The sequence below is a fragment of the Pipistrellus kuhlii genome, unplaced genomic scaffold (assembly GCF_014108245.1).
Source record: "Pipistrellus kuhlii isolate mPipKuh1 unplaced genomic scaffold, mPipKuh1.p scaffold_m20_p_7, whole genome shotgun sequence".
Taxonomy (NCBI): Eukaryota; Metazoa; Chordata; class Mammalia; order Chiroptera; family Vespertilionidae; genus Pipistrellus; species Pipistrellus kuhlii.
Genome location: NW_023425573.1, coordinates 26,292,078 through 26,315,701, shown reverse-complemented (window position 1 = coordinate 26,315,701; position 23,624 = coordinate 26,292,078). Strand labels below are relative to the sequence as shown.

At 54.1% G+C, this 23,624-nt stretch overlaps 2 protein-coding genes across 6 annotated transcripts in view; one reads left to right on the top strand and one right to left on the bottom strand.

The window, feature by feature from the left end:
• The window catches only part of NGEF (neuronal guanine nucleotide exchange factor), a 91,350-nt gene extending 86,594 nt beyond the window's left edge, over window positions 1-4,756 (top strand). For all 4 annotated transcript variants that reach the window (XM_045575256.1, XM_045575257.1, XM_036420617.2 and 1 more), the window contains 4 exons: window positions 395-550; window positions 1,553-1,632; window positions 2,264-2,368; window positions 3,820-4,756. In XM_045575256.1, the coding sequence (XP_045431212.1) occupies window positions 395-550; window positions 1,553-1,632; window positions 2,264-2,368; window positions 3,820-4,010 (532 nt within the window). In that variant the 3' untranslated portion in view covers window positions 4,011-4,756. The remainder of the gene's footprint in view (window positions 1-394; window positions 551-1,552; window positions 1,633-2,263; window positions 2,369-3,819) is intronic.
• A 1,720-nt stretch (window positions 4,757-6,476) lies between these two features.
• SNORC (secondary ossification center associated regulator of chondrocyte maturation) lies at window positions 6,477-13,072 on the bottom strand. 2 transcript variants are annotated; one of them, XM_036420640.2, is made up of 3 exons: window positions 12,700-13,072; window positions 6,785-6,964; window positions 6,477-6,630 (listed from the first exon to the last, which is right to left on the bottom strand). In XM_036420640.2, the coding sequence occupies exons 1-3, from the start codon at window positions 12,770-12,772 to the stop codon at window positions 6,521-6,523; spliced, it is 363 nt and encodes a 120-aa protein (XP_036276533.1). In that variant the 5' UTR covers window positions 12,773-13,072; the 3' UTR covers window positions 6,477-6,520. The 2 variants fall into 2 exon arrangements, with proteins under 2 accessions (XP_036276533.1, XP_036276532.1); XM_036420639.2 differs by having other exon boundaries at window positions 6,779-6,964; window positions 12,700-13,071.
• Between the last annotated feature and the right edge of the window lie 10,552 nt (window positions 13,073-23,624).

Here is a 23,624-nt window from a genome sequence, read left to right as displayed (position 1 = left end):
GTTAAGTCAGCTCCGTTCTTATGGAGCCTTGGGCCTTTGGGCAAGTTAATGTAAAACTCCCAGCTCAGATCCCCCTCCGCTTGAATGAGGCTTTAGGGACATGGAGAGGCCAGCTCGGCGCCTGACACACAGTGAGTGCTCAGCAGAGCAGCTGAGTGGCGGTGTCAGTCCCCCAGCCACACCACGGGAGGGGCGGTTTGGGTGCAGGGCGGGGGATGGGGGGTGAGGACAGGAGGGGGAGCGGACAGGAGCTCAGGAGGGGCCCCCAGAGATGGGGGTGAGGAGTGGCGGTGTGGGGAGGGGGCTGGTCCTCCTGGCGGCCAGGGTGAGGAGTCCCCTGGGACCCCTAGGCTTCCTCGGGACCCACATGCCCGCCTGCCACCCTTGTCCCCAGAGACAAGTACCAGGTGTTTGACTCGGCCCCTCGAGGCCTGCTCCGCGTGGAGGAGCTGGAGGACCAGGGCCAGACGCTGGCCAACGTGTTCATTCTGCGGCTGCTGGAGAACGCGGACGACCGGGAGGCCACCTACATGCTGAAGGCGTCCTCTCAGTGAGTGCCCTGGACCAAGCCCCCTCGTGTCACCATCCCAGGTGGAGCCGGGATGCAGGGCTCTGCACTCAGCCCGCCCAGTTCTGTTCCTCCCATCCCAGACCTGTGGTGAGCGTTTCTGTCCCGGGTTAGTCAGGTGTAGCACATTGCTGCGTGTGCGTGTGTGTGTGTGTGTGTGTGTGTGCGTGTGCGTGTGTGTGTGTGTGTGTGTGTGTGTGTGTGTGTGTGTGTAACACGTGTGTTCCCTCAGGGACTCAGATGGGGGCGGGCCCCCTTTTCCAATGAGATGTTATAGAACCCTTGGGCCAGGCAGACATTGCTGTGTGGCCTGAGGCCCATCTCTTCACCCTCTGAGCAGCCAGGCTACCTGTCCTGCAGCCCAGGGCTCTGAGAGGCACAGCCGCGATCCATGTGGGGAGACACCCTCTCACCCGAGTCACAGGTGCCACCCAGTCCATCTAGGACCAGTCCCCACTGCGTGACATTGACCTTCTCCAGCTGACACTTTTTATGACATTTGTTGAGATGACATGGGTTTGCAAAACCATACAGGTCTCCAGTGCACAATTCAACAAAACACCTTCTGCACGCGGCATCATGCTCCCACCACCCCAAGCAGTCCCTTTCCATCCCTCCCCCTCCCTTTGCCCACCTCCACCTACCCCCTCCCCTTTGGGAGAATCCCTTCACCTTCTTTGCTCCAGTCCCCCCCAGCGGACACTGCTGACAGGTCATGGCCTCTGGGCAGCTGACCCCGCCGAGCGCACGTCCATGAGTGAACTTTGGGGTTTGCACAGGGCTCACCTTCACCAGCTGACTTTGTAAAGTCCCGGGGGAGGTTCTGTCAGGCCCCCCAGGCTCTGGCTGGTTTCTGGGCACCCGTCCCGCCGGAGTCCTGGGCCAAGCTCGGGACTGAGGCGCGGACTTGCCGGACGCGCGACGCCACACCTCTGAGGGGCCATGGCTCTGCGGTTGGGGCATCTGTCTTCTTCCCTGTCCCAGGAGTGAGATGAAGCGCTGGATGACCTCTCTGGCCCCCAACCGGAGGACGAAGTTTGTTTCCTTCACGTCCCGGCTGCTGGGTAAGTGGCCCCTGGGACCAGGGCACCGCTGGGCGGGACAGGAGGGCCCTCCGTGGCATCAGCCCCAGATGCTTCCGAGCCTATGTTCCCAGAGGCCTGCGCGGCCTCCAGATGCCCGCTTTGACTGGCGATGGTCCCAGGTGCCAGCTGCTGGCTTAGCGCCTAGTGGGGGATATCAGTGGGCTGACCCCTGGGAAACCATGAGGAGTCTGGGCCCAGAAGGCGGACGCCAGTGTTCTTTGGGGTCGTCAGTCGTCTGGAAACCATACAAAATGTAAAAGGGCACCAGCCCAGCTGCCCGCTAGCCGCTGCCCTGACAGTGTCCACTGTGTCCTGGGCATCCCACACGTGCTCTCAGGACCTCGTCCGGGTTCAAGAAGTCCTTCTGAAGCCTCGAACAGGAGCCTCCCTGCCTGTCCCTCCCTTCATGGGTGTGATGTTTTACCCGAGGCCCAGCCACTGTCCTCTCATTTTCTTTGGAGCCAAGCCCCCTCCCTCAAATGACCTCTCTCCAGTTGCTGCGAGACAGGTAGCACGTCCCTACGAGCTGCTGGGCCGTGCCCAGGGTGGCTGGGTGGGGGCAGGGCGGTGGTGGAAGAGGAGGATGTGCCACCTCCCTCCCTCCCTCCAGACTGCCCCCAGGTCCAGTGCGTGCACCCGTACGTGGCCCAGCAGCCAGACGAGCTGACACTGGAGCTGGCGGACATCCTGAACATCCTGGACAAGACGGAAGACGGTAAGGCAGGGGCCGGGCATGGCGCTCACTCAGGCACCCCGGACTCTGCCCCCACGGGCAACAGCCTGAGGATGAGGCTCGGCCCCGGGGGGAGAAGCTGGCGGACGGGTAGGCGAGCCCGGGAGCTGGCACGTCTCTGCTCCCCTAGACCGCTCTGCCCGTCCTGGCTTCCCCAGCTTTTCCTCAGCCCAGAGAAGGTGCTTCTCCCAGGGTCTCTGCTGTCCTCCCCCCAACCCACAAGGCCCGCCTCCCCCTCACACCAGGCCCAGCCTGAGCATCCGTGCCTCGCCTTCCCTCGATGGCCCTGGGCTGGGCCCACCACCCTCACCCCACCTGTGACCCTGACTCTAAGCTCCATAGTTGCCACAAGCTTCCAGGTGAGCCCCGACCACCGGGCTCAGAGCCGTGTATGGGCCCAGAAGCCACCCGCCCAGCCCAGTCAATGGCCTTAGTATAAGGAGGGTCAGGAACTGACGTCAGCGTGACCAGACGTCCCGCTTTTGGCGAGACAGTCCCGCTTTGTAACAATTTGTTCCGCGTCCCTCGGCGTTTTAAAAATCGGGATGTCTGGTCACCTTGCCTTAGTATCAAATGAGGTTCACTCCCTTCCCCTCAAAAACTGATGCCTATTGCAACATCAGGTGTTCTTCATCAGAACCCCCAAAACGGCACATCCCCTCCCCAGCTCCTCCCCTTGGAGGTCCTGGCTAGAAGGCCTCGGGCTGGTGACCTCCCGGGGAGGCCGTTTCTGCTGGTCCCACACACCAGGGCCTCCCCGTCATCGAAAAAGCAGTGTTTCCCTCCACTGCTCCCCCAGCATAAAACAGCACAACAGCCTCCCCACGAGGCCAGCAGAGGGTGGCGCCAGGCCCTCAGAGCCCAGGTCCTGGCCCTGCACTGGGACCTGCCAGGAACCCTGCACTGCAGGTGATTTCTGGGGGAGGAGGAGAGCCAGGGCCTTGTGCTGGGGTTGGCCAGTTCCTGACAGCCACCCTCCGCTGACCACCCGACCCTCGGGAGTCTCAGAGAGGGATGCCAGCAAGAGGGCGATGTGACATTCCAGGCCCCGTAACCACCAGCCGGTCATCTCCCCCACCGGCCCAGGGGATGCTTCTTGCTTTGGGGAAAACCCTTGGGGACCCCCGACCTCATGTGGGACAGCTTAGGGTGACTGAGTGCTTGGGAGTGGGCTCCAAAGGCAATAATTTTGGGACGCACTGGGGCACAGAGCTAGCTGGCTCCGTCACAGCGGTACCCACATACCGTGCTCCCTGGAGGGTGTCCGGGCAGCGCCGCCCCAGGCTATGAGGGACAAACCCAATCTGAGGTCTCCGGCAGGGGCTCTTGGAGCAGGCTCCTCTGGGAAGGCCCGCTGGACTCCTGTGCCAGCAGGAGGGCTCAGCCAGGCCCCTGCGGGAGCTCCTGACCGACCCCGTGCCCTCCCCGTGCAGGGTGGATCTTCGGTGAGCGTCTGCACGACCAGGAGAGAGGCTGGTTCCCCAGCAACATGACGGAGGAGATCTTGAATCCCAAGATTCGGTCCCAAAACCTCAAGGAATGTTTCCGGGTGCACAAGATGGATGACCCTCAGCGCAGTCAGAATAAGGACCGCAGGAGGCTGGGCAGCCGAAACCGGCAGTGACACCCCTCCCCCAGCCCCCGGGCCAGCAGGGGGATGTGGGTACGCAGGTGGGAGCTGGGCCTGGCGGGCAGACGCACTGGCCGTGGAGGGAGGGGACCTTGTGCAGGAGTCACCCCGGCCCCTCACCCCTGCCACGTGGTGACCGTGCACGTCTCAGCCCCCTGCTTGCAAACTGGAAAAACGGTGCCCACGTCTCTCCTCCGATGCATTTGTAGATGAGAAATTTATTTTAAACAGTATTACACCTCCTCTCCCTCTTGTCTCTGAGAGGGGGTGGACGGGGACTGGCATGCTCCAGGGGCCTGCCCCAGCCCTGGAAGAAGCCCCAGACCCCGGGTGTCCCTGGCCCAGGGCAGGTGCAAAGAACCCCTGCACGTGCCCTTCTCTGCCCTGGAAGCCATTAGAATCCGCCAGGCATGCAGATGGGCTGCCCTTGCCTGATGAGCTTGGTGAGCGGCCCCTGGTCCCCAATTTACAAGACTGAGAGACCAACTGCCGCCTCGGCCTCTTCCGGCCTCCGGTGCGCGGCCAGACCCTGCCTTGAGGCAGGCCTACCAGCGCGTGGCAGAGGCCCCAGGCCCCCTCTGGCTCCCTGACGGGCTGGATGTAATGTGTCTTCTGGCCCCTTAAGGAGCCCAGGTATTATAAGAAATAAACTAGTCACTGCATCCTGATCAGTTGTGGTCCTAAGAAAAGCAAATACCATGTTTTGGCTGCATTAAAAGAAGCATCATGTATAAAATAAAGGAGGTGACGTTCTCTTTATTTCCCTGCTGCACACAGGACTGAGGTGTTCGGTGTTGGGCAGGGAGAGAGGCGCCCCCTTCGAGGTCCGTGGAGGAGGTATACCCTGAAGGAGGGGGCTGAGGAGGCCTCTAGGGGAGAAGGGAGCGGCCAGGGGACGGGCCCCCCTCCACTTGTTCAAGAACTCCAGAAACAGACAAGGGCGTCTGAGGGAGTGGGAGACGCCTTTCTGCTGCAGTGGACGTGAGAACGGGTTTGGAAGACCGTAGTGGCCTGTGTAGCAGTCCCACAGGGAATCGGACACCAGGCACAGGGCTGGGGCTTCCCACCCGGCCAGTCCCTGGCCTTGGGCACTTCTTCCCACCAGAGGCTGCAGCTCCTCCACCAGCCCAGCTGGCCCCACCGTCACCCCACCATCACCCCTGGTTCGGTCCTGGAGTGTGGACCGGCCTGAATCTGACTCCACCCAGCCCTCGCCTAGGACCATGCTCTTTCTGCCAGGACACACTTCCCTGTGCACCAGAACAGGCCCTTGATTAGAAGCCGGAGGCTTTGATCCAGTGGGGCTTTGTGGCTTCTTCCCACGGGCATGACTCTGCGTTCTTGAGACCTCAGGTCCTTTGAGAATCGCATGAATCCTGAAGGACGCACACGCTTATAACACATTTGTTCACCTGGGGAGGGGCTGACGCTCTGTGCCGCACGCCTGGTCCGGGAGCCACACCTGAGGCCCCGGGACTGAGGGAAGGGTACGAGGGGCCGTTTCTGAGCCCCGTGCTGCTGGGGGTGGGGGGGGGGGGGATAAGGAGTGGCGGAGTCTTCCAGTGGTCCTGGCCCTTGTCCAGCTCTTTTTGAAGCTGGGAAGCCGTGTGCTGACTTGGATCCTCTGCTCTAAGGAGGGCTTTGGCCACTGGAGGTTATGTGATTTAAACAGTTTCATGAAAACTGGTCTGTTTCATAACAGCCTTATAAGCAGAAACTTGTTACCCATGAAGTGTTTTGGGGAGAGTGTGTGTGGGGACCTCGTGAGCTCCTCTGGAGTAAGTACCCAGGAACAGGTGTGGCCAGGAGATCAGGGAAACCAAAGAGGCCCAATACTTGAAGAGAGAACGGTGGGAAGAGGAGGAGGAACAGCTCCCTGCCTCCAGCACCTGCTGGGGACCGCCCAGGGCCCAGGGTGTCTGCAGTCTCTCTCCTCCGGGTCTCCTCACTCCCAAAGGCCCCTGGGGGCGGGAGCAGGGGCAGGTCACAGTTCTGGCTTTCCTGCTGCGCCCAGGGCGGGTCTGCCAGTATTTACAATCTCTCTCCAAATTATAAACGCTGGGCTTCCTGGGGAGCGCGGGGACAGAGCCTGAGCAAGGTCGGAGAGCCAGGGCCCAGCTGGGGAGGAGGGGGAAGGAGGCGGGTGGGGGTGGGGCGCCTGGAGGCCCTAGGCTGCTGTGAAGCTCGGCCTGGGGGCCACCTGGGCTGAGGGTGGGGGGCCAGGCCAGAGTGACAGCGCCTAGGCTTCACTTCTCGGCCCTTCCAGCTCCTGGAGCTCCTTGGGGTAGACTAGGCGGCCCGGTGATGGCTGCCCTCCCCCGCCTGACCTCCCACTTGCTGGGGCGGCCGGGAGGCTGCACTCCGCTCCGCTCCGCTTGCACGCGGGCTCCTGCGGGCGCCCGGCCGCGTGCACACAGGTCGCCCCCGCCCGCCCGCCACACACGCACACCGGGACACACGGAGGACACGGGCGCGCCCGCAGGACCGCGGCCCCTTTATTCGCTTCAGGAGGCGGAAAACTTCCTCAGCGCCACGACCACGAGCGCCAGCACCACGCAGGTGGCCAGCAGCGCGGCGATGACGATGGCGGCGATGGCGCCGGGCCCCAGCGAGCCTGCAGGACAGAAGGAGGGTCAGCCCGGCCACCGGCCTCTGTCTCCCCGCCTTCCCCCGCCTTCCCCTCCATCCGTCCCTCCCGGGCCCTCTGGGTCCCTCCCTCCCCGTTTCCCTCGTCCCTCCCTCCCGCCTGGGCCGCCTCCTACCGCCACCGCTGGGGTCCAGGTGCTCCCGCGCGGTGCTGTCCTCGGGGCTGGGCGGGGCGGTGGGGGCCGGGGCGCCGGTGGCTGCGGGCTCCAGGGCAGGGCTGGTGCCCTCCACGGGGCCTTCTCCGGAGGGCAGGTCGGCCGGCTCGTTCCACAGGGTGGGCACGGGCTCCTGAGGGCCCTCGGCTGCAAAGCCAAGAACAGGCGCTGGGCCCAGGCTGCCTCCAGGAATGTCTCCCCACGGGGAGGTGGCACTGTCCTCGGGGGCCTGGGGCTCAGCACGACTCTAGCCCTCCCATGTCACAGGCGAGGCAACTGAGAGCCCTGCTGCTCCTTGGCCCTCACCTGGGTGAAGCCATGCAGCCCACCGGACATGGGGCCCGGCACCCACATACGCCCACGTGTGTCTGAGACTCAAAGCCCAAGGGGCCTCTCTACCCCAAGGAACTAAGCCCAGCACATTACTGTCTGCAGATAGTACAGGCGGTGGTCTGTAAGGGAAACCCCAGGAAAGGGTGGTGTCCTCCTGCCCCATACAAGCTGAGACTCAATAAGCACCTCAGAGTCTGGGCAGCCCTTTCTGCAGGAGCCCTTCTTTGCTCACTAGAGACCTGGTGCATGAAATTTATACATGGGGGGGGGGGGGGGATGGGAGGGAGGGAAGGGGTCCCTCAGCCCAGCCTGCACCATCTCTAGTCCAGGACCCCTTGGGGAATGTCCGACTGCCGGTTTAGGCCCCATCCTGGGGATCGGGCCTAAACCGGCAGTCAGACATCCCTCTCACAATCAGGGACTGTTGGCTCCTAACCCCTTGCCTGCCTACCGGCTTGCTTGCTGCCTAACCACTCCCCTTCTGGCCTGATGGCCCCCAACTACCCTCCCCTGCTGGCCTCATGGCTCCCAGCTGCCTCTGCCTCGGCCCCCACCACCATGGCTTTGTCCAGAAGGAAGTCAGACTATAGGAAGATGTCCAGTCTCCTGGACTAAATAACATATTACCCTTTTATTAGTATAGATGGGTGGGGGTTAGCAAGGGTTCGGGTACCCAGGGGTCCCAAAGAACTGAAGGGACAAGGCTGAGAAGTCTGTGTGATAACACCAGCCTTATACCCTAGCTCGGCCTCAGGCGGTTCATGCCAATACCCACCCACCCTCCGCCCAAGGATCTTGGTGAGGAGCCCCACAGCACCATCCATTCCTGGGCCCATCCATCCTTCCTGAACAGGTGGCCCCAGCCACCCAGGAAAGTGCAAGACCAGGTTGGCAGGCGGGCTCCAGGCTCCCGCCATCCTGACCCTGACTGACCCAGGGATGCTCTGGGAAGATGCAGGCTAGTTCCGGGCCTTTCCCGCCAACAGTGCCCACCTGGGGCAATTCGTAAGGAAGCACATTTGGAGTCAGTTATAATATAACTGGGTTTTCAAAAATGTCAAGGTCAGGAAAGACAAAGGAAGATTGAGGCATTGTCCAGATTAGAGACCAAGGACAGGTGACAGCTAAATGCAGTGTACGTTCCAGGTGGGGCAGAGGGGCTGCTGTAAAGGACAGCTCGGATCCATTGGTGAAATCTGAGTAGGGCTGTGGTTTAGATATCAGCACTGCATCTGTGTTGATTTCCCAATATGGACAAGTGAGAGAATCCCCTTGCTCTTGGGCGTATTTAGGCGCAAAGGGATGTAGAGGGCCGCCTGGGAAGGCACATGGGCAATTTTCCTTAATTATCGTTAGCTGAACTCAAGGCGTAGACAGAGCCACACCTTGGGAACATGTTTCCCCAAGATGGTGGACAAGTTGTCAGCTTGGCCTTCATATCAGCCCAGGTGTCGGCAGGAGCGGGACTAGATATGTAAATCCAGGCATGCTAGGGCCTACTTAAGAATGCAAATAAGTTGGTGATACTTCCTGGTATTGGGGGTATAAAATAAATGCACTAGGAGTGGTCATCGTCATCCTGGTCCTTGTCTTCTTCCTGCCTCTCCAGCAGACAGGATGGCAGCCCACCCAGCTCTCAGTTTAAAATCTGTCTCCGTGTCTTCTCTCTTTATTTCTAATATTTCTCAATCCCTGGCCGCCTCCACTTAGAACCGGTTTGTTCATCTCTCTTTCCGTGCAGGACACGGAAAAGAGAGTTCCCCACCATGTCTGGCCCCCACCACATCAGGCCCCCGCAAAGGGGCATGTCTGCAACTTAACTCTGAAATGGTTCAGCATCTAGACAGATAGGCAGGTGGGTAGAGAGAGACAGGAAGAGCAAATATGGCAAAATGTTGGAAACTGGTGAATCTAAGTGCAGAGTATACTGGTCATTGGATTATTCTTGCAACTTTTCTGTAAACTTAAAGTCTTTTCCCGATAAAACTGTATAAGGCCCCCCAGCCCTGCCCCTGCAGCCTCTCCCAGACCCGGGAGCTTGGATTCAGTTCAGGGGCTTGGATTGCAGGCAGGAACCAACTGTCCCACTCCCCAACGCTTACCCAAGCTGGTGCCCCTTTTCAGGAAATGCCCCTAGCAGGGAGGCCTCCAGGGACAAAAGGCCCCAGAACCCATTGGTGTGGCAACAAGCGGGGCTCAAGGCTCACCTACAGCACTGGGTCTGGGGCCACCCTGGCTCCACCAACTGTGTCGTTATCCCTGTGAGGGGGACAAAGCGACCCTGTCAGGCCTCCTTTGTCCCTGTCTGGAAGGTCAGGGGCCTATAGCCTTGAAGCTGCCAGGAAAGGTCCCAGGCGCCAGGTGGCTCCAGGCTCCAGGCATGCTGACCCAGGCTCCTGGGGGCAGGCAGAGAAAAGGCCTGAGAGTGCCCACTGCTTGGCAGACCCTAAGGTCTAGGGCTTAAAAAATGTCTGTCTCCCCAGATAAATGGAGAAACCACTGGCTCTCACTAGCTCCCCACAGACAGGGCGGCAGGCAGGCACCGCCCTGTCCCACCGCTGCTGGCCGAAGCTCACCTCTGACTGCTGGGCACCCGGCCAGGGATGCCACCACAGGGCTCCTGGGTACCTGGCCCAGCCAACCTGGGTGGCATCAGGGGAACCAACTCTGAGCTCAGAAGGAGTGCAGGCCCTATGGCTTACTCCCTGGAGCTAGCCACCCCTGCCCTTTGCCAGAGCCCAGGAGCCATCTCTGGGAAGAGTGGGCCCCCTGAGCAGGGCGGCTGGGCTGGGCTGTGCACCCAGAACCTCTCCCTTTCTCCCCAGTGGCCAGCCTCACTCTGCTGCTCCCCACAGAGGCTGGCTCCTCCCTGTCGGACACACTGGTTCAGGCTGCCTCGTCCCTGCTCCAGCCTCTTCGCCAAGACCAACCAGTCCCTGAGGCTCCAGGAGCTAAGCCTAGGAGTCCCTGAGGCTCCAGGAGCTTCCAAACCCTGCCCCTTCATGCTCTCCCCCAGGGACCGGGCTTCACTTTCCCGACCTGAGGAGCAAGGCTGGACTGTGCCTCTCACAGCCACACAGTAACTATGCTGTCGTTGTCGTCATCAGGATGCCTCCCTCTGGCACGAGTTTCATGGCCGGACACAGGCCAGGCCATTCCGTGTGCTCTGCCTGCTGCAGCCGACTCTCTCAGGAGACCCCCCAAAGCTGCTCCAGGGCTCCTCTGTGCCAAAGCAGCAGAGCCCCAGGGCTAGCCAGCTCCCTGCCCACCCAGGTGGAAGCCCCAGGGGCAGTCTGCACTCAGCCCCCAGCAAAGGAGGTGCAGCTGCCAGGGAAGGGCCAGCTCACTTTCTCATCTTCATCTCTGTGCCTCTGAATGTTCTCAGTTTGCTGTCATATTAGGGGAAAACAAGGTTTAAAGGCAATAACCCACACTCCCACCTGGCACCCCCAAGCAGTCCTCAGGAGTGTGCCAGCAACAGCCCCGTCTGAGCAGGGGTGAAGGAATGCCAGGCAGGGGACCGGCATGGCAAAGGCACGGAGAGGGAACCCAGGGGCCTGTGGGGAGAGCTGTGAGTTAGCCACGGTGATGTGAGGGCCCACACGGCAAGGACCGGAGTAAACAAGGCTCTGCGACTTCGTGCTCTGACCAAGGAAACCAGGAGGCTGGGGCCTCGTGACACAGGCCTGGGCACTGTGGGCTCTCCCCCAGCCCCGCCGCCCGGCTGCCCTGCCTTTCGGTAAATAAGTTTGTTTAGTGCTCACTCTGACCACAGGGCCCCGAGGCCAGGCGCCCGTGCTCACAGACGGCCTTTGTACGGCCATGAAGGGCCTTTTCATCCCTGCCCTGGCCTCCCGCCCGCTCAACCTGGCCTGCCCCCCTTGCCCCAGTAGCTGTGGCCACAGGCGACCAGTGGGGAGGGCAGCGGGCCGCTCCTTCCAGGACCCCCCACCCAGCGGGCAGCGGGCAGTGGGCTGCTAGGCCTGGTACACGCCTCCCAGGATGGCAGGAGGGAGGCCAGCCAGCCAGAACCCCGAGAGGAGTCGGCCTGTCCCTCTTGGTAGGACATGTGGAAGGAGGTGAGGCCACGCGAGATCCCGGTGACGCTCAACATGAGGCTGTCCCCTCCAGCATTCCTGCGGTGGAGGACCCAGGCTGTGGACGCACAGTGTGGCCCAGAGCTTCTGGCCGGCAGCCTGGGCCGGCAGCATTGGCCACACGGAGTGCGGGAACCTGGACAAGAGCGCCCGGACCCGCCCGTGGGAGCAGCATTTCCCTGGGGTGGGGTATAGAGTCTGCAAGATCAGACCATGGGAGATGCCACTGGCACTTTAGGGCACTCCCCCAAGCACCTTTCCCACCACCCCTGAGGTGTGAAGGGGTGCTTCTGCCCTGAGACCACCCTGCACCCAGGGGAAGGCTGGGGACGTTTATATGCGGTCAGTGACGGGAACTAAGCACCCCCGGTGCCTGGCCCATCCTGAAAGCTGGTGTCTGAAAGTGGCAGGCCTGCTGTCCCGTGAGGGAGGCAGAGGCACGGTGGCTGTCACCCTGTACAGATGAGGGGGGACCGGAAGCAAAGCCAGGCTGCTAGGTTCTCCCCAAGGCATCTGAGGCTCCTCGCCATCACTCGGGACTCCCCCGTTGGTGCCTGAGAATGGGGCCGTCCCCGCAGGGCTCTCCCCAGGGCCCTGCTCACTCACCTGCTCTCCGGGTGCCTCCCCACAGACCCGTGGACTTTCCCTCAGAGCCCACGCTGCAGGGAGGGTCTCTGCCCCAGGACCCTCACCCGGGGCTCTGAAACACTGCTCTCTGGCCGCGCCGTGGCCAGCAGAGATCACTTTCTTCCAGGAGAAAGACCACCCGGAACCCAGGTGTGCCTTTCCTTTCAGGCTTTGAGGCCAGCCTGGGCCAGCCCAGCTCAGGGCCCCACAGCCATGCCCAGCCTGGGCTGAGGCCTGAGAGCCTGCCGCCCAAGACTGTCGTGCTGTCCTCTCTGGACACCAGACCCAGACATCTTGGCCTCCGTGCAGAGCCTAAGTCCCACGTCCTCATGGTTTTCTGAGGAGTCTCCGGCCATGAACTAACCCCGAACTATTTCCTGATACAGGACTAGCTCCTGGGGCTTCGCTCTTAAAAGAATCCAGCAGGGAGAGGCATGCAGGGTTTGAAAAGTAAACGGCAGGGACCGGGTCTTCTGTCCAGGGGCCGGGGGGGGGGGGGGGGGGGGGTCTGGCTTCTCAGCCACTTGCCCCGGGCCTGGTGCCCCCTCCTCACTCCTCGACCTGGGAGCCTTCAGATTTTAGGTACAGGAGCGATCCCCTTGTCCCCCAAGCAGCTAACGTTCCTGGCCCTGCTTCAGGGCCGTCGTCCCATGGCCACCAGTTCCCAGCTGCGGCCATCTGTCTCACAGGAGCCTCCGCCGACTCGCCCCGGAGGCTGCCCCATCTGCTGTGCAGGGCATCTGCCCCCTGGGCACCAGGGAACCGGGCCCAAGGTGATTCTTGGCCCTGGAGACTTCTGGCAGCAGAGCCAGGGAGCACCCTTACCTGTGAGCACCGCGGGGGCTAGGACCCCGAAGAGGAGCAGTAGCGCCATGCGCAGGGTCAGACCGAATGCCATCCTGGGCCGAGTGAGTGTGGCCAGCGAGCGGGATGCACCGAGGACTGAGCTGGTTAACTTCAGGACGGCGGGAAAGAGGTATCAAAGGGCTGGGAAGGGTTTTCATCAATGCAAACTCTGTCCTCCTGGGACACCGTGCCCGCCCCCCATGCATGCCAACACACACACACACACACACACACACACACACACACAGCAGAGCTAACAGAACAGACCGCTTTCCTGAATTCTGGAGCAGCTCCACCCTCAGAGGGGAAAGAGGAAATTGCATCCTTTCTCTCCCTCTCTCCTCTCTCCTCTCTCCTCTCTCTCTCTCTCTCTCTCTCTCTCTCTCTCTCTCTCTCTCTCTCTCTCTCTCTCTCCCCCCCCCCCTCTCTCCCTCCCCTCTCTCCCAGCTCCCCCGCCCCCCCCCACCCCCACCCTCCATGTGCAGACTCGCCCAGGGAACTGGGAAATCAGATGTCTTGGGTACTCTGTTTCAGCGGGTTGTATTTGGGCCCATGAATCTATGCCCAGTGCCCATGGTGGGTGAGGAGACTCGCCCTGGGCTGTCGCCGGCACTGAGCAGCAGGCTCTGCTCACTTTCGGGCTCTGGATGCCCGGCTGGGAGTGGGCTTGTTAAGGAAGCACTTTTAGGCAGTTTCAATCCAAACCGCCTGTCTGCGCTCATCTCCTTCCAGAAAAGCTCCTCATTAAATGTCCTTGTCTTGCTCTCTGCTGGGCTGGCCCAGGCTGGCCTCAAAGCCTGGACTTGACATGCCACCTAAATGCCCGTAATGTGTTGGGGCCAAGTCTGGCCCCGTGGCCCACTACCTTGCCGATAGCATCACAGGTGCCTAATAAGCATCTCTAACATAACATGTCCCACACACGCCCCCGCTGCCCTGCCTTTCCCAGCCCTGCTCACCAGGGAGCTGCCCCGGCCTTTCAGCCACACAATTAAAAGTCACCAAAAGTCCTTTTTTATCTTACTACCCTTACCTCCCCCCCCCCCCCCCAATAGCTCAGAAAATACTGACATCACCCTCCTCCCTCACATTCTTCCTGGTTTCCCACTGCTCTTAAGTCAACCTCAGGGCTTGCCTTGGCCCTGCTCCCCTCCCCCCCTGCTCAAGCCTGATCCTGCCTCCCCTTTCCCAGAAAGCAGCCCCTCAGTTGGCTCCCTTCTCATCAGCACTCCCATCTCAGTTCTGATCAGTTAGCCCCTGGTCCACTCACTTTAATTTCTTAAAACTTATATTTACATTAAAATCTCTTGGTTTTGGTTTTATTGTTTTCAGTTTTTGTGAGGACTAACCTAGTGTGAAGTATGCAAATCTTACGTTTACAACTTGATAAACTTTTATACAGATACTAGAGGCCCGATGCAGGAAATCCGTGCCAAGGGCTCAGCCCTCGCAGCTGCCGTGGCTTGCCTGGGCCCTCGCAGCCCCGGCTTTGTCTGGAAGGTCGTCTGTCTGGAAGGACATCCGGAAGATTGTTCAGCTGTCCAGTTTAATTAGCATATTATACTTTTATTATTAAAGATACATACACCTATATAAACACTACCCATCCCCATCACCAGTCAGTACCCGCAAAGGGCCATTCTATCTTCTATCACCAGATTCATTTTGTCTACACTTGAACTTCAAATAAATGGAACCATATGAGATGAACTTTTTTTGTTCAACATCCTGTGAAATTCATCTATAATACATTGTTGCATGTGGCAACATTCATTCTTGTTGCTGAATATGCCACAACTTATTCATTCCTTTATCCATTTCATCCATTTATCTATGTCCATTTGGGTTATTTCTGGGGTGAACTTTCATGAATACAGCGCCTATGACTATTCTTGCACACGTCTTCTGGTGAACATGTGCACTAACTCTAAGGGTCAGAGGGTAGTATTTAGGTTCTGAAGATGCTGCCCAGCAGTTTTCCAGTGTTTGTTCCCATTTACACTCTCATCAGCAGTTGCCCTACATCCTCACCACATCCTGGTATTGCCTGTCTTTTCTAGTCGCCTGCTGGGTTATATTTCCATGACTAATAAAGTTGAGCAGTTTTCCATATTTATTGAGCACAGGACTATCCCCTTTTGTGAAGGATCTGCTCGATTATTTTTGCCTCCATATACTTATGGGGTGGTCTATCTTTTTAGGGTTTTTTGTGTGTCTCAGATAAAAAACATGTTGGATATATGTAATAGCGTCTCTAGATGAAGTATTCATAGGTTGTCTGTGCCCACCCTGTTAAGTCCCAATACAGCAGGGACTGTTGTGTTCACCAGTGCCTTTCCTGGACCTAGCCCTGTCCCAGCAACATAGCAGGGGCTTAATATTTTAATTTAGTCAGTTGGGATTTGGGGGACAGATTTAACCATGAGCATCTTCTGTTCACTCATTTGTGCTGCTTGATTGCTGTGTCCCATTTTCATCTTTCTGTACCCTGCAAAGTTATGTAGTAACGTACGTACCGTCAGACCCCAAATCATACTTCTGAGGCCGTCCTGCCAGCATTTTGCCATGGGCAGCACTGCAGGGAGATAGAGGTGGGAGGGGAGAAGTGGCTTCCTGCTGCTTCAGGTTTCTGACAGTGTCCCTGGCAGCAGTAGCAGAGCACTGGCTACAGGAACAGTGATGGGTCAGATGGAAGTGGCTGCAGGAGAGAAGGCTGGAAGTGCAAGCTCCTGGATCCCCAACCTTAGCAGCCTTACTGGACAATGCTCCAGCATCTCAGCAATCTTTCTGCTCCTCTAGCCCAGGCTGGTGTCAACCTCCAAGTCGCAGTTACCATTAGATGAGGAACCTTGCCTTCTGTCTCTTGCTCTATTACCCCTTCAGGAATCTTTATAAGAAATCCCCATGTTAAATCTCTTCTGCTTGAAACACCTGCAGGGGACTGTTTCCTGGTGAGAGCTGTAACACAGGGCCCACTGTGTGTTAGGACTCAATTGTTTAGCATGAAGTGCTTATTGAACACAAGGCTTACAAGACCAGGTAGATATGCACTTGATAGTTACGGAAGGGATGACGACAGTACGCAAACTGGCTACTTTTTACTGTGCTGGGTGTTCACAAAAAGGATAATTTCAAGGATTTGAATTCTAAGGTCAGGGCATGATCAGAGAACTAGAGCATTTGTTAGTCTTTTAAAAGAATCTCTCATTTCTTATAGATATGGGGCATAAGGTCAGGACCAAAATATGCATATGGGTTATAGAATTATAATAATCTTAAATTGAATTCATAGCCATGCCAATTCTCTTAGCTGATATTCACGGCATTGACTGGGAATGAGTGAGACTTGATGTCTGATTGAGGATCCCTGGATAGACCAGACAAATCCCCAGGCATAGGGCCCTTCTCCAGTGTGAAAAGTGTCTTTTCTTGTCTGAATAATAACCTCACCTGTTAAGTACCCTTTCAAAAGGATGCCTATTCTCAACACCCACCCTGACAACAACCTCATTGTCCTCATACCCATAACTAGAACTAAGGAAAACAGGTACAGGATCTGAGACAGAAGGAAATCAGTACACTCTAAAACAATTGCTAATTATTCCAGCAACAAATTAATAATTAAGTACTAAGTAAGATTTTGCTAATTTATAATAAAACCTGGAGAATGTGTGTGGGAATAAATTCTAAGGTATTGGACTAAATGGATAGGATGTGAGGGATCTTGGATCAGGTCACATGTATTGGTGTGTTTAGCAGAGATTCTGAACTCAATGTTTAGCTCAAACATCTAGAAGTAGCTCTAACATCTTGACTAAGATCAAACTCAATACCATGTTTTCCCGAAAATAAAACATCCTCCGAAAATAAGACCTACTTACAGGTTTCCTTCTGAGTGAAATATAAGGCATCCCCCCCCCCCCGAAAATAAGGCCCCCCGAGGCTCTGTCTCAGAATGAAAATTAATTTACCGTAAACTGGTCGCTAGGGCCGCCCCAACTGGCGTCTAGCAACCAGTGATGTTACACGGAGTCCTGACGTCACTGCTGTGTGGAGGCTGAGTGAAGGTCGGAGTGAGCGTGGGGCGGGAGAGGGGAGGAGACTTTCGCTGATGCGTGTAGAAGAACAGGAGGATTAGAGCAGACGGGACGCGGCAAAGGTGGTGAGTGCTGGTCTGTCTCTGGTGACACTACCTGATGCTCGAGGCCGCTCTCATGATGACTAAAAGTTCTCAGTCAGTGGCAGACCCTGCTCCAGCCCAGATCCAGGCCCCAACAAGCCCAGTGACAGTCCCCAGTCTGATAAAGGGGTAGGGGGGATGTCTGGTGAAGGTGTCCAATGGCACAGGGGTAGGGGGAGGGGGATCACTTAAAACGACACAGGAGGATCAGAGGGGGCAATCAAAATGACATAGGAGGATCAAAGGGGTTACTAAAATGGTAATCCCCCCCCCAATTCTCCTGTGCCATTTTGATTCCCCCCCCTGATCCCCCGTGTCATTTTAAGTGATTCCCCCCACACACACACCTTGATACCCCAATTCCTTTTTTTTACCCCTAGAAATGAGCGTAAAAAGAAAAAGCTACTCCATGGAGTACAAGAAAGGAATCGTGGAATACTCTTGGGGCCAAAATCTTACTGCTTTCTGCAAAGAGATGATGTTGAGTATCCGATTGGTCCGGAAATGGCGAGCAGAGTATGGTAACCTTATTGAAAAAGTGGACAAGGAAAATGCTAAAAAGCACAAGTGTGGATCAGGTCAGCAACCATTATTTTCCAAGCTGGAAGACCTGATCTGTGAATGGGTTGTTGACAGGAGAGCAGAGGCTTTGGTTGTGAATAGGGCTCAGATTCAAGAATTTGCCCTTGCAATGGCACCACAGTTTGACATAGCCCCCGAAGACTTCAAAGCACCACAACACTGGCTGGATAATTTTCTTCAGCAAAGTGAACTGTCTTTAAGAAGATCTACAACATTGTTTAGGTTGGAAGATACTCGAGTTATTAAGCGAGCACTTACATTCAAGTCGTTTACTGATAATGCTAACTTCTCTAAATACAATCTTTCCAACATGATTGCTATGGATGAAACTGCAGTGTTTATGGGCCAATCATCTCAAACAATTGAACAGCAGGGTGCCTCCTTAGTATATATTCCCTTCACTGCTTACGAAAGTGCACGTGTTTCCTGTATTTTGGCAATTCGTCTGGATGGCACTAAAATCCCACCTTTAATCATTTCTAAGGGCAAGAAGGAAAAGATTGAATGTTTTGGACGTTTTTATTCTTGAAACTGAAAAAGCCTGGTCCACACAAGCAATTATAAGGAAGTGGGTCGATTTAATGCTGCTGTTTGTTATGTGAGGGAGCCAAAGAGGTCTGCTAGTCTGGGATGCAGCCAGCACTTACTGTGCTAAAGACATGAAGACATTACTTCACTAAAGAAAAATAGATCAGATAATGATTCTGGCAGGAATGACGGCCTATCTCCAGACTCTCGATATTGCAATAAACAAGCCATTCAAAGACAATTTGTGCATGGAAATTAATGACTACATTGAAAATAGAATGGAGAGAAATCAGCGTGGAAACTTTGTGAAACCTAAACTGCAATAAGTTGTGACTTGGGTGAAGAATTCATGGGAGAAAATCACTGACAGTTGCATTGCAACTGTACTGTAAGCAGGCTACCTTGACAAGAAGTACTCATTTAAAGACAGTGCTATTGCTAAACATGAGAGATTTGGTCCACTGATTCTGCAAGAAATGAAGTCACAAGAAATTCACCAGGAAATTCAGGAATTGGATTGTTATGATGATGTTCCAGAAGATGATATGATTGTCATTGAATAAATGAGTAAATTTTTGATACTGTAGGATTCAGTTTGTCTGGTTTGTGTTGACAACTACCGTACTACTGTACTGTATACAGGTAATAAATTTCCTGTATTTTCATTTACCAATAAATGTGTACCGTATTCTTCTTCATGGAAAAATAAGACATCCCCTGAAAATAAGACCTAGCGCCTCTTTGGGAGCAAAAATTAATATAAGACACTGTCTTATTTTCAGGGTAACAGGGTAGGTGACCATCAATGAATGTTACAAAAAGCTACAGCAAGATCGACAGGACTTTTCTAGTGGGTGAATCAACTAACCGCAGCATAACTGATGAATTTAATGTAAGTAAAAATGGGACTACCAGACAATACTGCCAGCCAGTGTGACCATTGTGTTCAGCAGGGTATATACCACACCACCGATTAGTATTCTTGGAGGGGAGGGAAGAACCTGAATTTAGTCAAGCCTTTAGATCTGACACAGTACAGAAAATGTGAAGGTGAACGAAGCAATACCATAAAGATGCTCCCTGCCGAATCCAGAATATGGGATGTTATATGGACAAATGATTGTTTTATCAACTTTTTCTCTTTCTCAGGGGGAACTGGTGGTGTCTGTTTCTTGATGGACTGACCTACCTAAAGCTTAATTTCGTGCTTCCAGTGAGTCAGAAAATCCATGTGAGTGTTTCTGTTCCCCACATGAGCTCACCATGCTTACATTCTGACTGGGGTCTGCTTAAGTAGAACTTCAAAGGATACTTGTCAAGCATCACACTGAAAAACCGAGTGTCAGCAGGATCTCACAAGGGTGGACAGGTGCCCACATAGAGCACACCAGCACTCAGGTGGCAGAAGCTAAAGGAAACCTCAGACGTCAGCTAGGCCGCTGGTTCCCCATTCTGGCTCTCCATTCAGAATTACTTGAGCCACTTAAAAATAATCTCATGCCGAAACCGGTTTGGTTCAGTGTATAGAGCCTGCGGACTGAAAGGTCCCAGGTTTGATTCCGGTCAAGGGCATGTACCTTGGTTGCGGGCACATCCCCAGTAGGGGGTGTGCAAGAGGCAACTGATCGATGATCCTCTCTCATCGATGTTTCTAATTCTCTATCATTCTCTCTTCCTCTCTGTAAAAAATCAATAAAATATATATTTTTAAAAATAAAATAAAAAAATAAAAATCTCATGCTGGAATTACCCCAAATTAAGACTCTAGGATATGGAGAGCAGGGACTGATTTTTGTTTCAAGTTCCTCAGATGATCTGGACCAACCCTTTCACGTGACAGGCAAGCAAACTGAGGCAAGACAGGACAGGAAGGACTGGTTAATATCGAGGTTGACGTATTGTCCCATCTCCTGGAACCCTGAGGGATACGTCTTTGCACTAATTTTAAGACATCTAAGAGGAAGAGCACCCCTATTTAATATGCTCTACTATACTTATACTTGCTCCCACAAGCTCTCTTCTCCCTTGCGAAATAGTCTACAAATGGAATTTATCAAGCTTTTATGTGCTGGACATGGCACGATGCAATTACATTTTCAGTTAACTGATCACAACTACCTGGCAGTTTCCATGTCACAGATGGGGAAACAAGTACTTGCCTAAAGTAGGTGGGACCAACTTTCAAATCTGACAGCTGGACTCCAGGGCCTCCACTTATAACACCACTCACAGGGTTACTCCACAGGGAACCTTAAAAACACACACCAAAAGCCTAGATTCTGTGAACTGGGAGAAGCTAGGCATGGCAAGGCTAGGCCCTTGGAAATGGCTCTGGGTTCCCGACTCTGTGCAAGAATGGAAACCAGAGCCTGTTCGGAGCCCCTCGTGCACAAACTTACCCCTCCCCAACTTCTCCCATCTCAAAACAAGACTAGAGAGTGTGGCTGTAGAATCAGGACCACAGTGAAATTTGGGGTAGCAAAGCCCTCAAGCAAAACCCCTCTCCTAGACTTTCCTACAACTAATTGTAGTTGTGGGTCTAGAGTTAAGAGTTGGGTAGGGTTCCCACAAAAGTTCCTTAAAGGGGGCTGAGCAGAGGTGTGCTGCCTTTGCCTTGTCCCACTCTTTTCTCCTGTCTGGCATATGAGCATGAGCATTGGTGCTCTATCAGTCACCTGGGACCATGAGTGTCCTTGAGGATGGAAGACACAAGTGAACAAAAAGAAGCTGGACTGACCTCTGGATTTCACCTGAGAAAGAAACTATTTTGGTTAAGTCATTGCTACTTGTTTACTATATGCAACCACTACTGATCCACAGACCATTTGAAGGACCATTTCTCATGCTAAAAGAAGTCGTCACAGGAAAAAGTAATGTACTGTCAGGGGAAACTAATCATCACACCTGCATTTGGGGGGACAAGTAAACAATCTTTAGGACATGATGTCTCAGCGTTGGAAGACTGCCTGGACTGAACTGAGTGTTGAGGTGATCCTGAGTTCCACCTCTAATGTCATCATCTTACTAGCAATGAAGGGAGGCGATGCCAGCTCTTAGGCCATAGGGCAGCCATGAGGGAACAAGCCCACTTCTCTCATTCCCCTGCATCAATATGCTGCTTCTCCCATGTTTCTTTAGTTGCAAACATCCTCATTGATAATCCCTGGAGGCAAATTCTCCTCTTGAAGGCTAGGGTTCCCAGTTTGGAAGTGATGCTACCAAAAGCTGCATAGGTTCCTCACACTCTGGGAACCCAGCAACATCAATAAGCTGGCCAAAATGGTTTGTCTCAGTGGATAGAATGTCAGCCTGAGAACGAAAGGGTCCCAGGTTCGATTCCGGTAGAAGGCATGTACCTTGGTTGCAGGCACATCCCCAGTAGGGGGTGTGCAGGAGGCAGCTGATCGACGGTTCTCTCTCATTCATGTTTCACACTCTCTATTCCCGTCCCTTCTTCTCTGTAAAAAATCAATAAAATACATTTAAAAAAATAAACATCAATAAGCTGAACATCACACATCTAACTAGCTGTTTCCAGGTGTCCGGCTCCCCACATCCCATCAGCCATACCAGGACCAAAGCCATCATCCAGAGATGACCCCCTTCCTTTTTGTTCCAAGAAACTCATCAATGAAGCCAACTTCCATTAGTGCTAGTAGTGGTTGTGTCTTTGTGTTTAGAATGTGTGTGGTTAAGTTGGTTAGAGCATCATCCTGATTCACCATGGTTGTGAATTTAGTTCCCAGTTAGGGCATATACAAGAAGCAATGAATGATGCATAAGTGGAACAAATCCATGTTTCTCTCTCTCAAAAATCAATAAAAATTATAGGATGTGCATGCCTGCTGTTCTTTTGGGGAATTTCTATTTCCCATAGTGGACACACAGGAGAAAGAGGTTCATTTCACAATTGTGTAATCAGTCATACACAGTCTTCCTATTTTTATTAATAGAGGAGAAAGGAGTATTTTGTAAAAAATAAATTTTAACTCCTCTACCTGATCAACTTTAATGTATTTAAAATACCCACTATATTATTTATAAAATGGTTCCCCTAAGAAAAATTCATTATCTATAATAAAAGCACAATATGCTAATAAGACCGGACGTCCTTCAGGACAACTATCCGGACGGAGCTGGGGCTGCAAGAGAAGCCAGGATCCCGGGTGCCTGCTGGTGGCTGGAGGGAAGCCTGGGTCCCAGATGCCAGAGGGAAGCTGGTGTCAGGAGCCAGGAGAAGGAAGGCCTATCTTTGTACAAATTTCGTGCATCGGGCCTCTAGTATAAAATAAAGCCAGAGGTATTACTATCTCCCCATTAAAAAAATAAATAAGCCCTCAACTTAGAGCCAATGGAGAAAGTTCAAGTTCCTTGATGTATATGCATAAACTCATTTTATACAGTTGTTCCCCCAAATGACCACAACGGTCTCTCTATTCCACACACACACCTATAATATGACCTTAGCACTTCTTCCATCAAGGCGGGCGGGATGACCCCAGTCCCTGATATCTGCGTGGGCTTGTGTCACAGAAGTAAACTTCTGCCTGGTTCTCTGAGGGAAGTCAACTGCCAAATAAGAAGCCTATCTACCCTGAAGCTGCTGTGCTAGAGAGGACGTGGAGTTCTTTCAGCCATAACTCAGTCAAGTTCTCACACAACAGCCAGCATCAACTGCCAGTCACACAGTGAGCCATGTTGGCCAGCCAACTTAACTGGGCCTTCCTACGCCTGCAGCCCAGCAGACATCTGAGCGTGCCAGGAGACAACACAGAACTGCCCAGTTGAGTCCTCCCCAAGTCCCGACTCACAAAGCTACTAACAAAACGAAGGGGCTTCTGTAAGCCAGCCTAGGGTAATTTGTTATGCAGCGACAGTAACCACAGCCCCGACTATCTTGGAGAAAGTCTCCATAATTAAAACTATTTTATCTGGGTATGTTTTTAAAATCTCTTAAGTTAAAATAACTAAAAGCAAACAGTGTACAAAACAAATACTTTAACTCTCAGAAAGAGTTCAGAAATTTACAGAAAGTTCAGAAAATTTGCAAATATGGTTATAGAAAGGATTAAGAACGTGGCAGCTGGAAGTGAGAGTGAGCGAATCAAAATGTGAAAAAGAGACAACTGAAAAATTCCTAGGGAAGAGCAGTTTCTTTCCACCAAGTGGGAAATTCCACAGGTAGGAGCTAGGTAAACGGAATGTTCCATGACTAAAACGACTTTGTCCCTTCTAATCTGCCTTCCCCCACCCCTTATTTATTCCCTGAACAAGTATACAGCAGAGTCTGGCTCGGAAGGTGTGGCAGGGCCGAAAACAGACACCCATGGAACGGCAGAAGGGACATACAAAGGAAGGAAAGCCCTTTGGTCAAACTTACCCATGTTTATCCTGACCCCTACATTTTTAAGTCAAGAACCAGCTACTTTCACAGCCTGGTAGAGAAAGCTCTGGCTGCCTCCACGTCTTCGGTGCTCTCGGGAGCACTGAAGTTTATCCATGGCACCAAGGGAACGATTTTGTGCAAAGCGCAGCCTTGACAAGGCGAGAGAATACTAACAGCTTTTATTTAAGTTCTTTTTTATTTTCCTCCACACTGGCAAAAGTTCCGAGG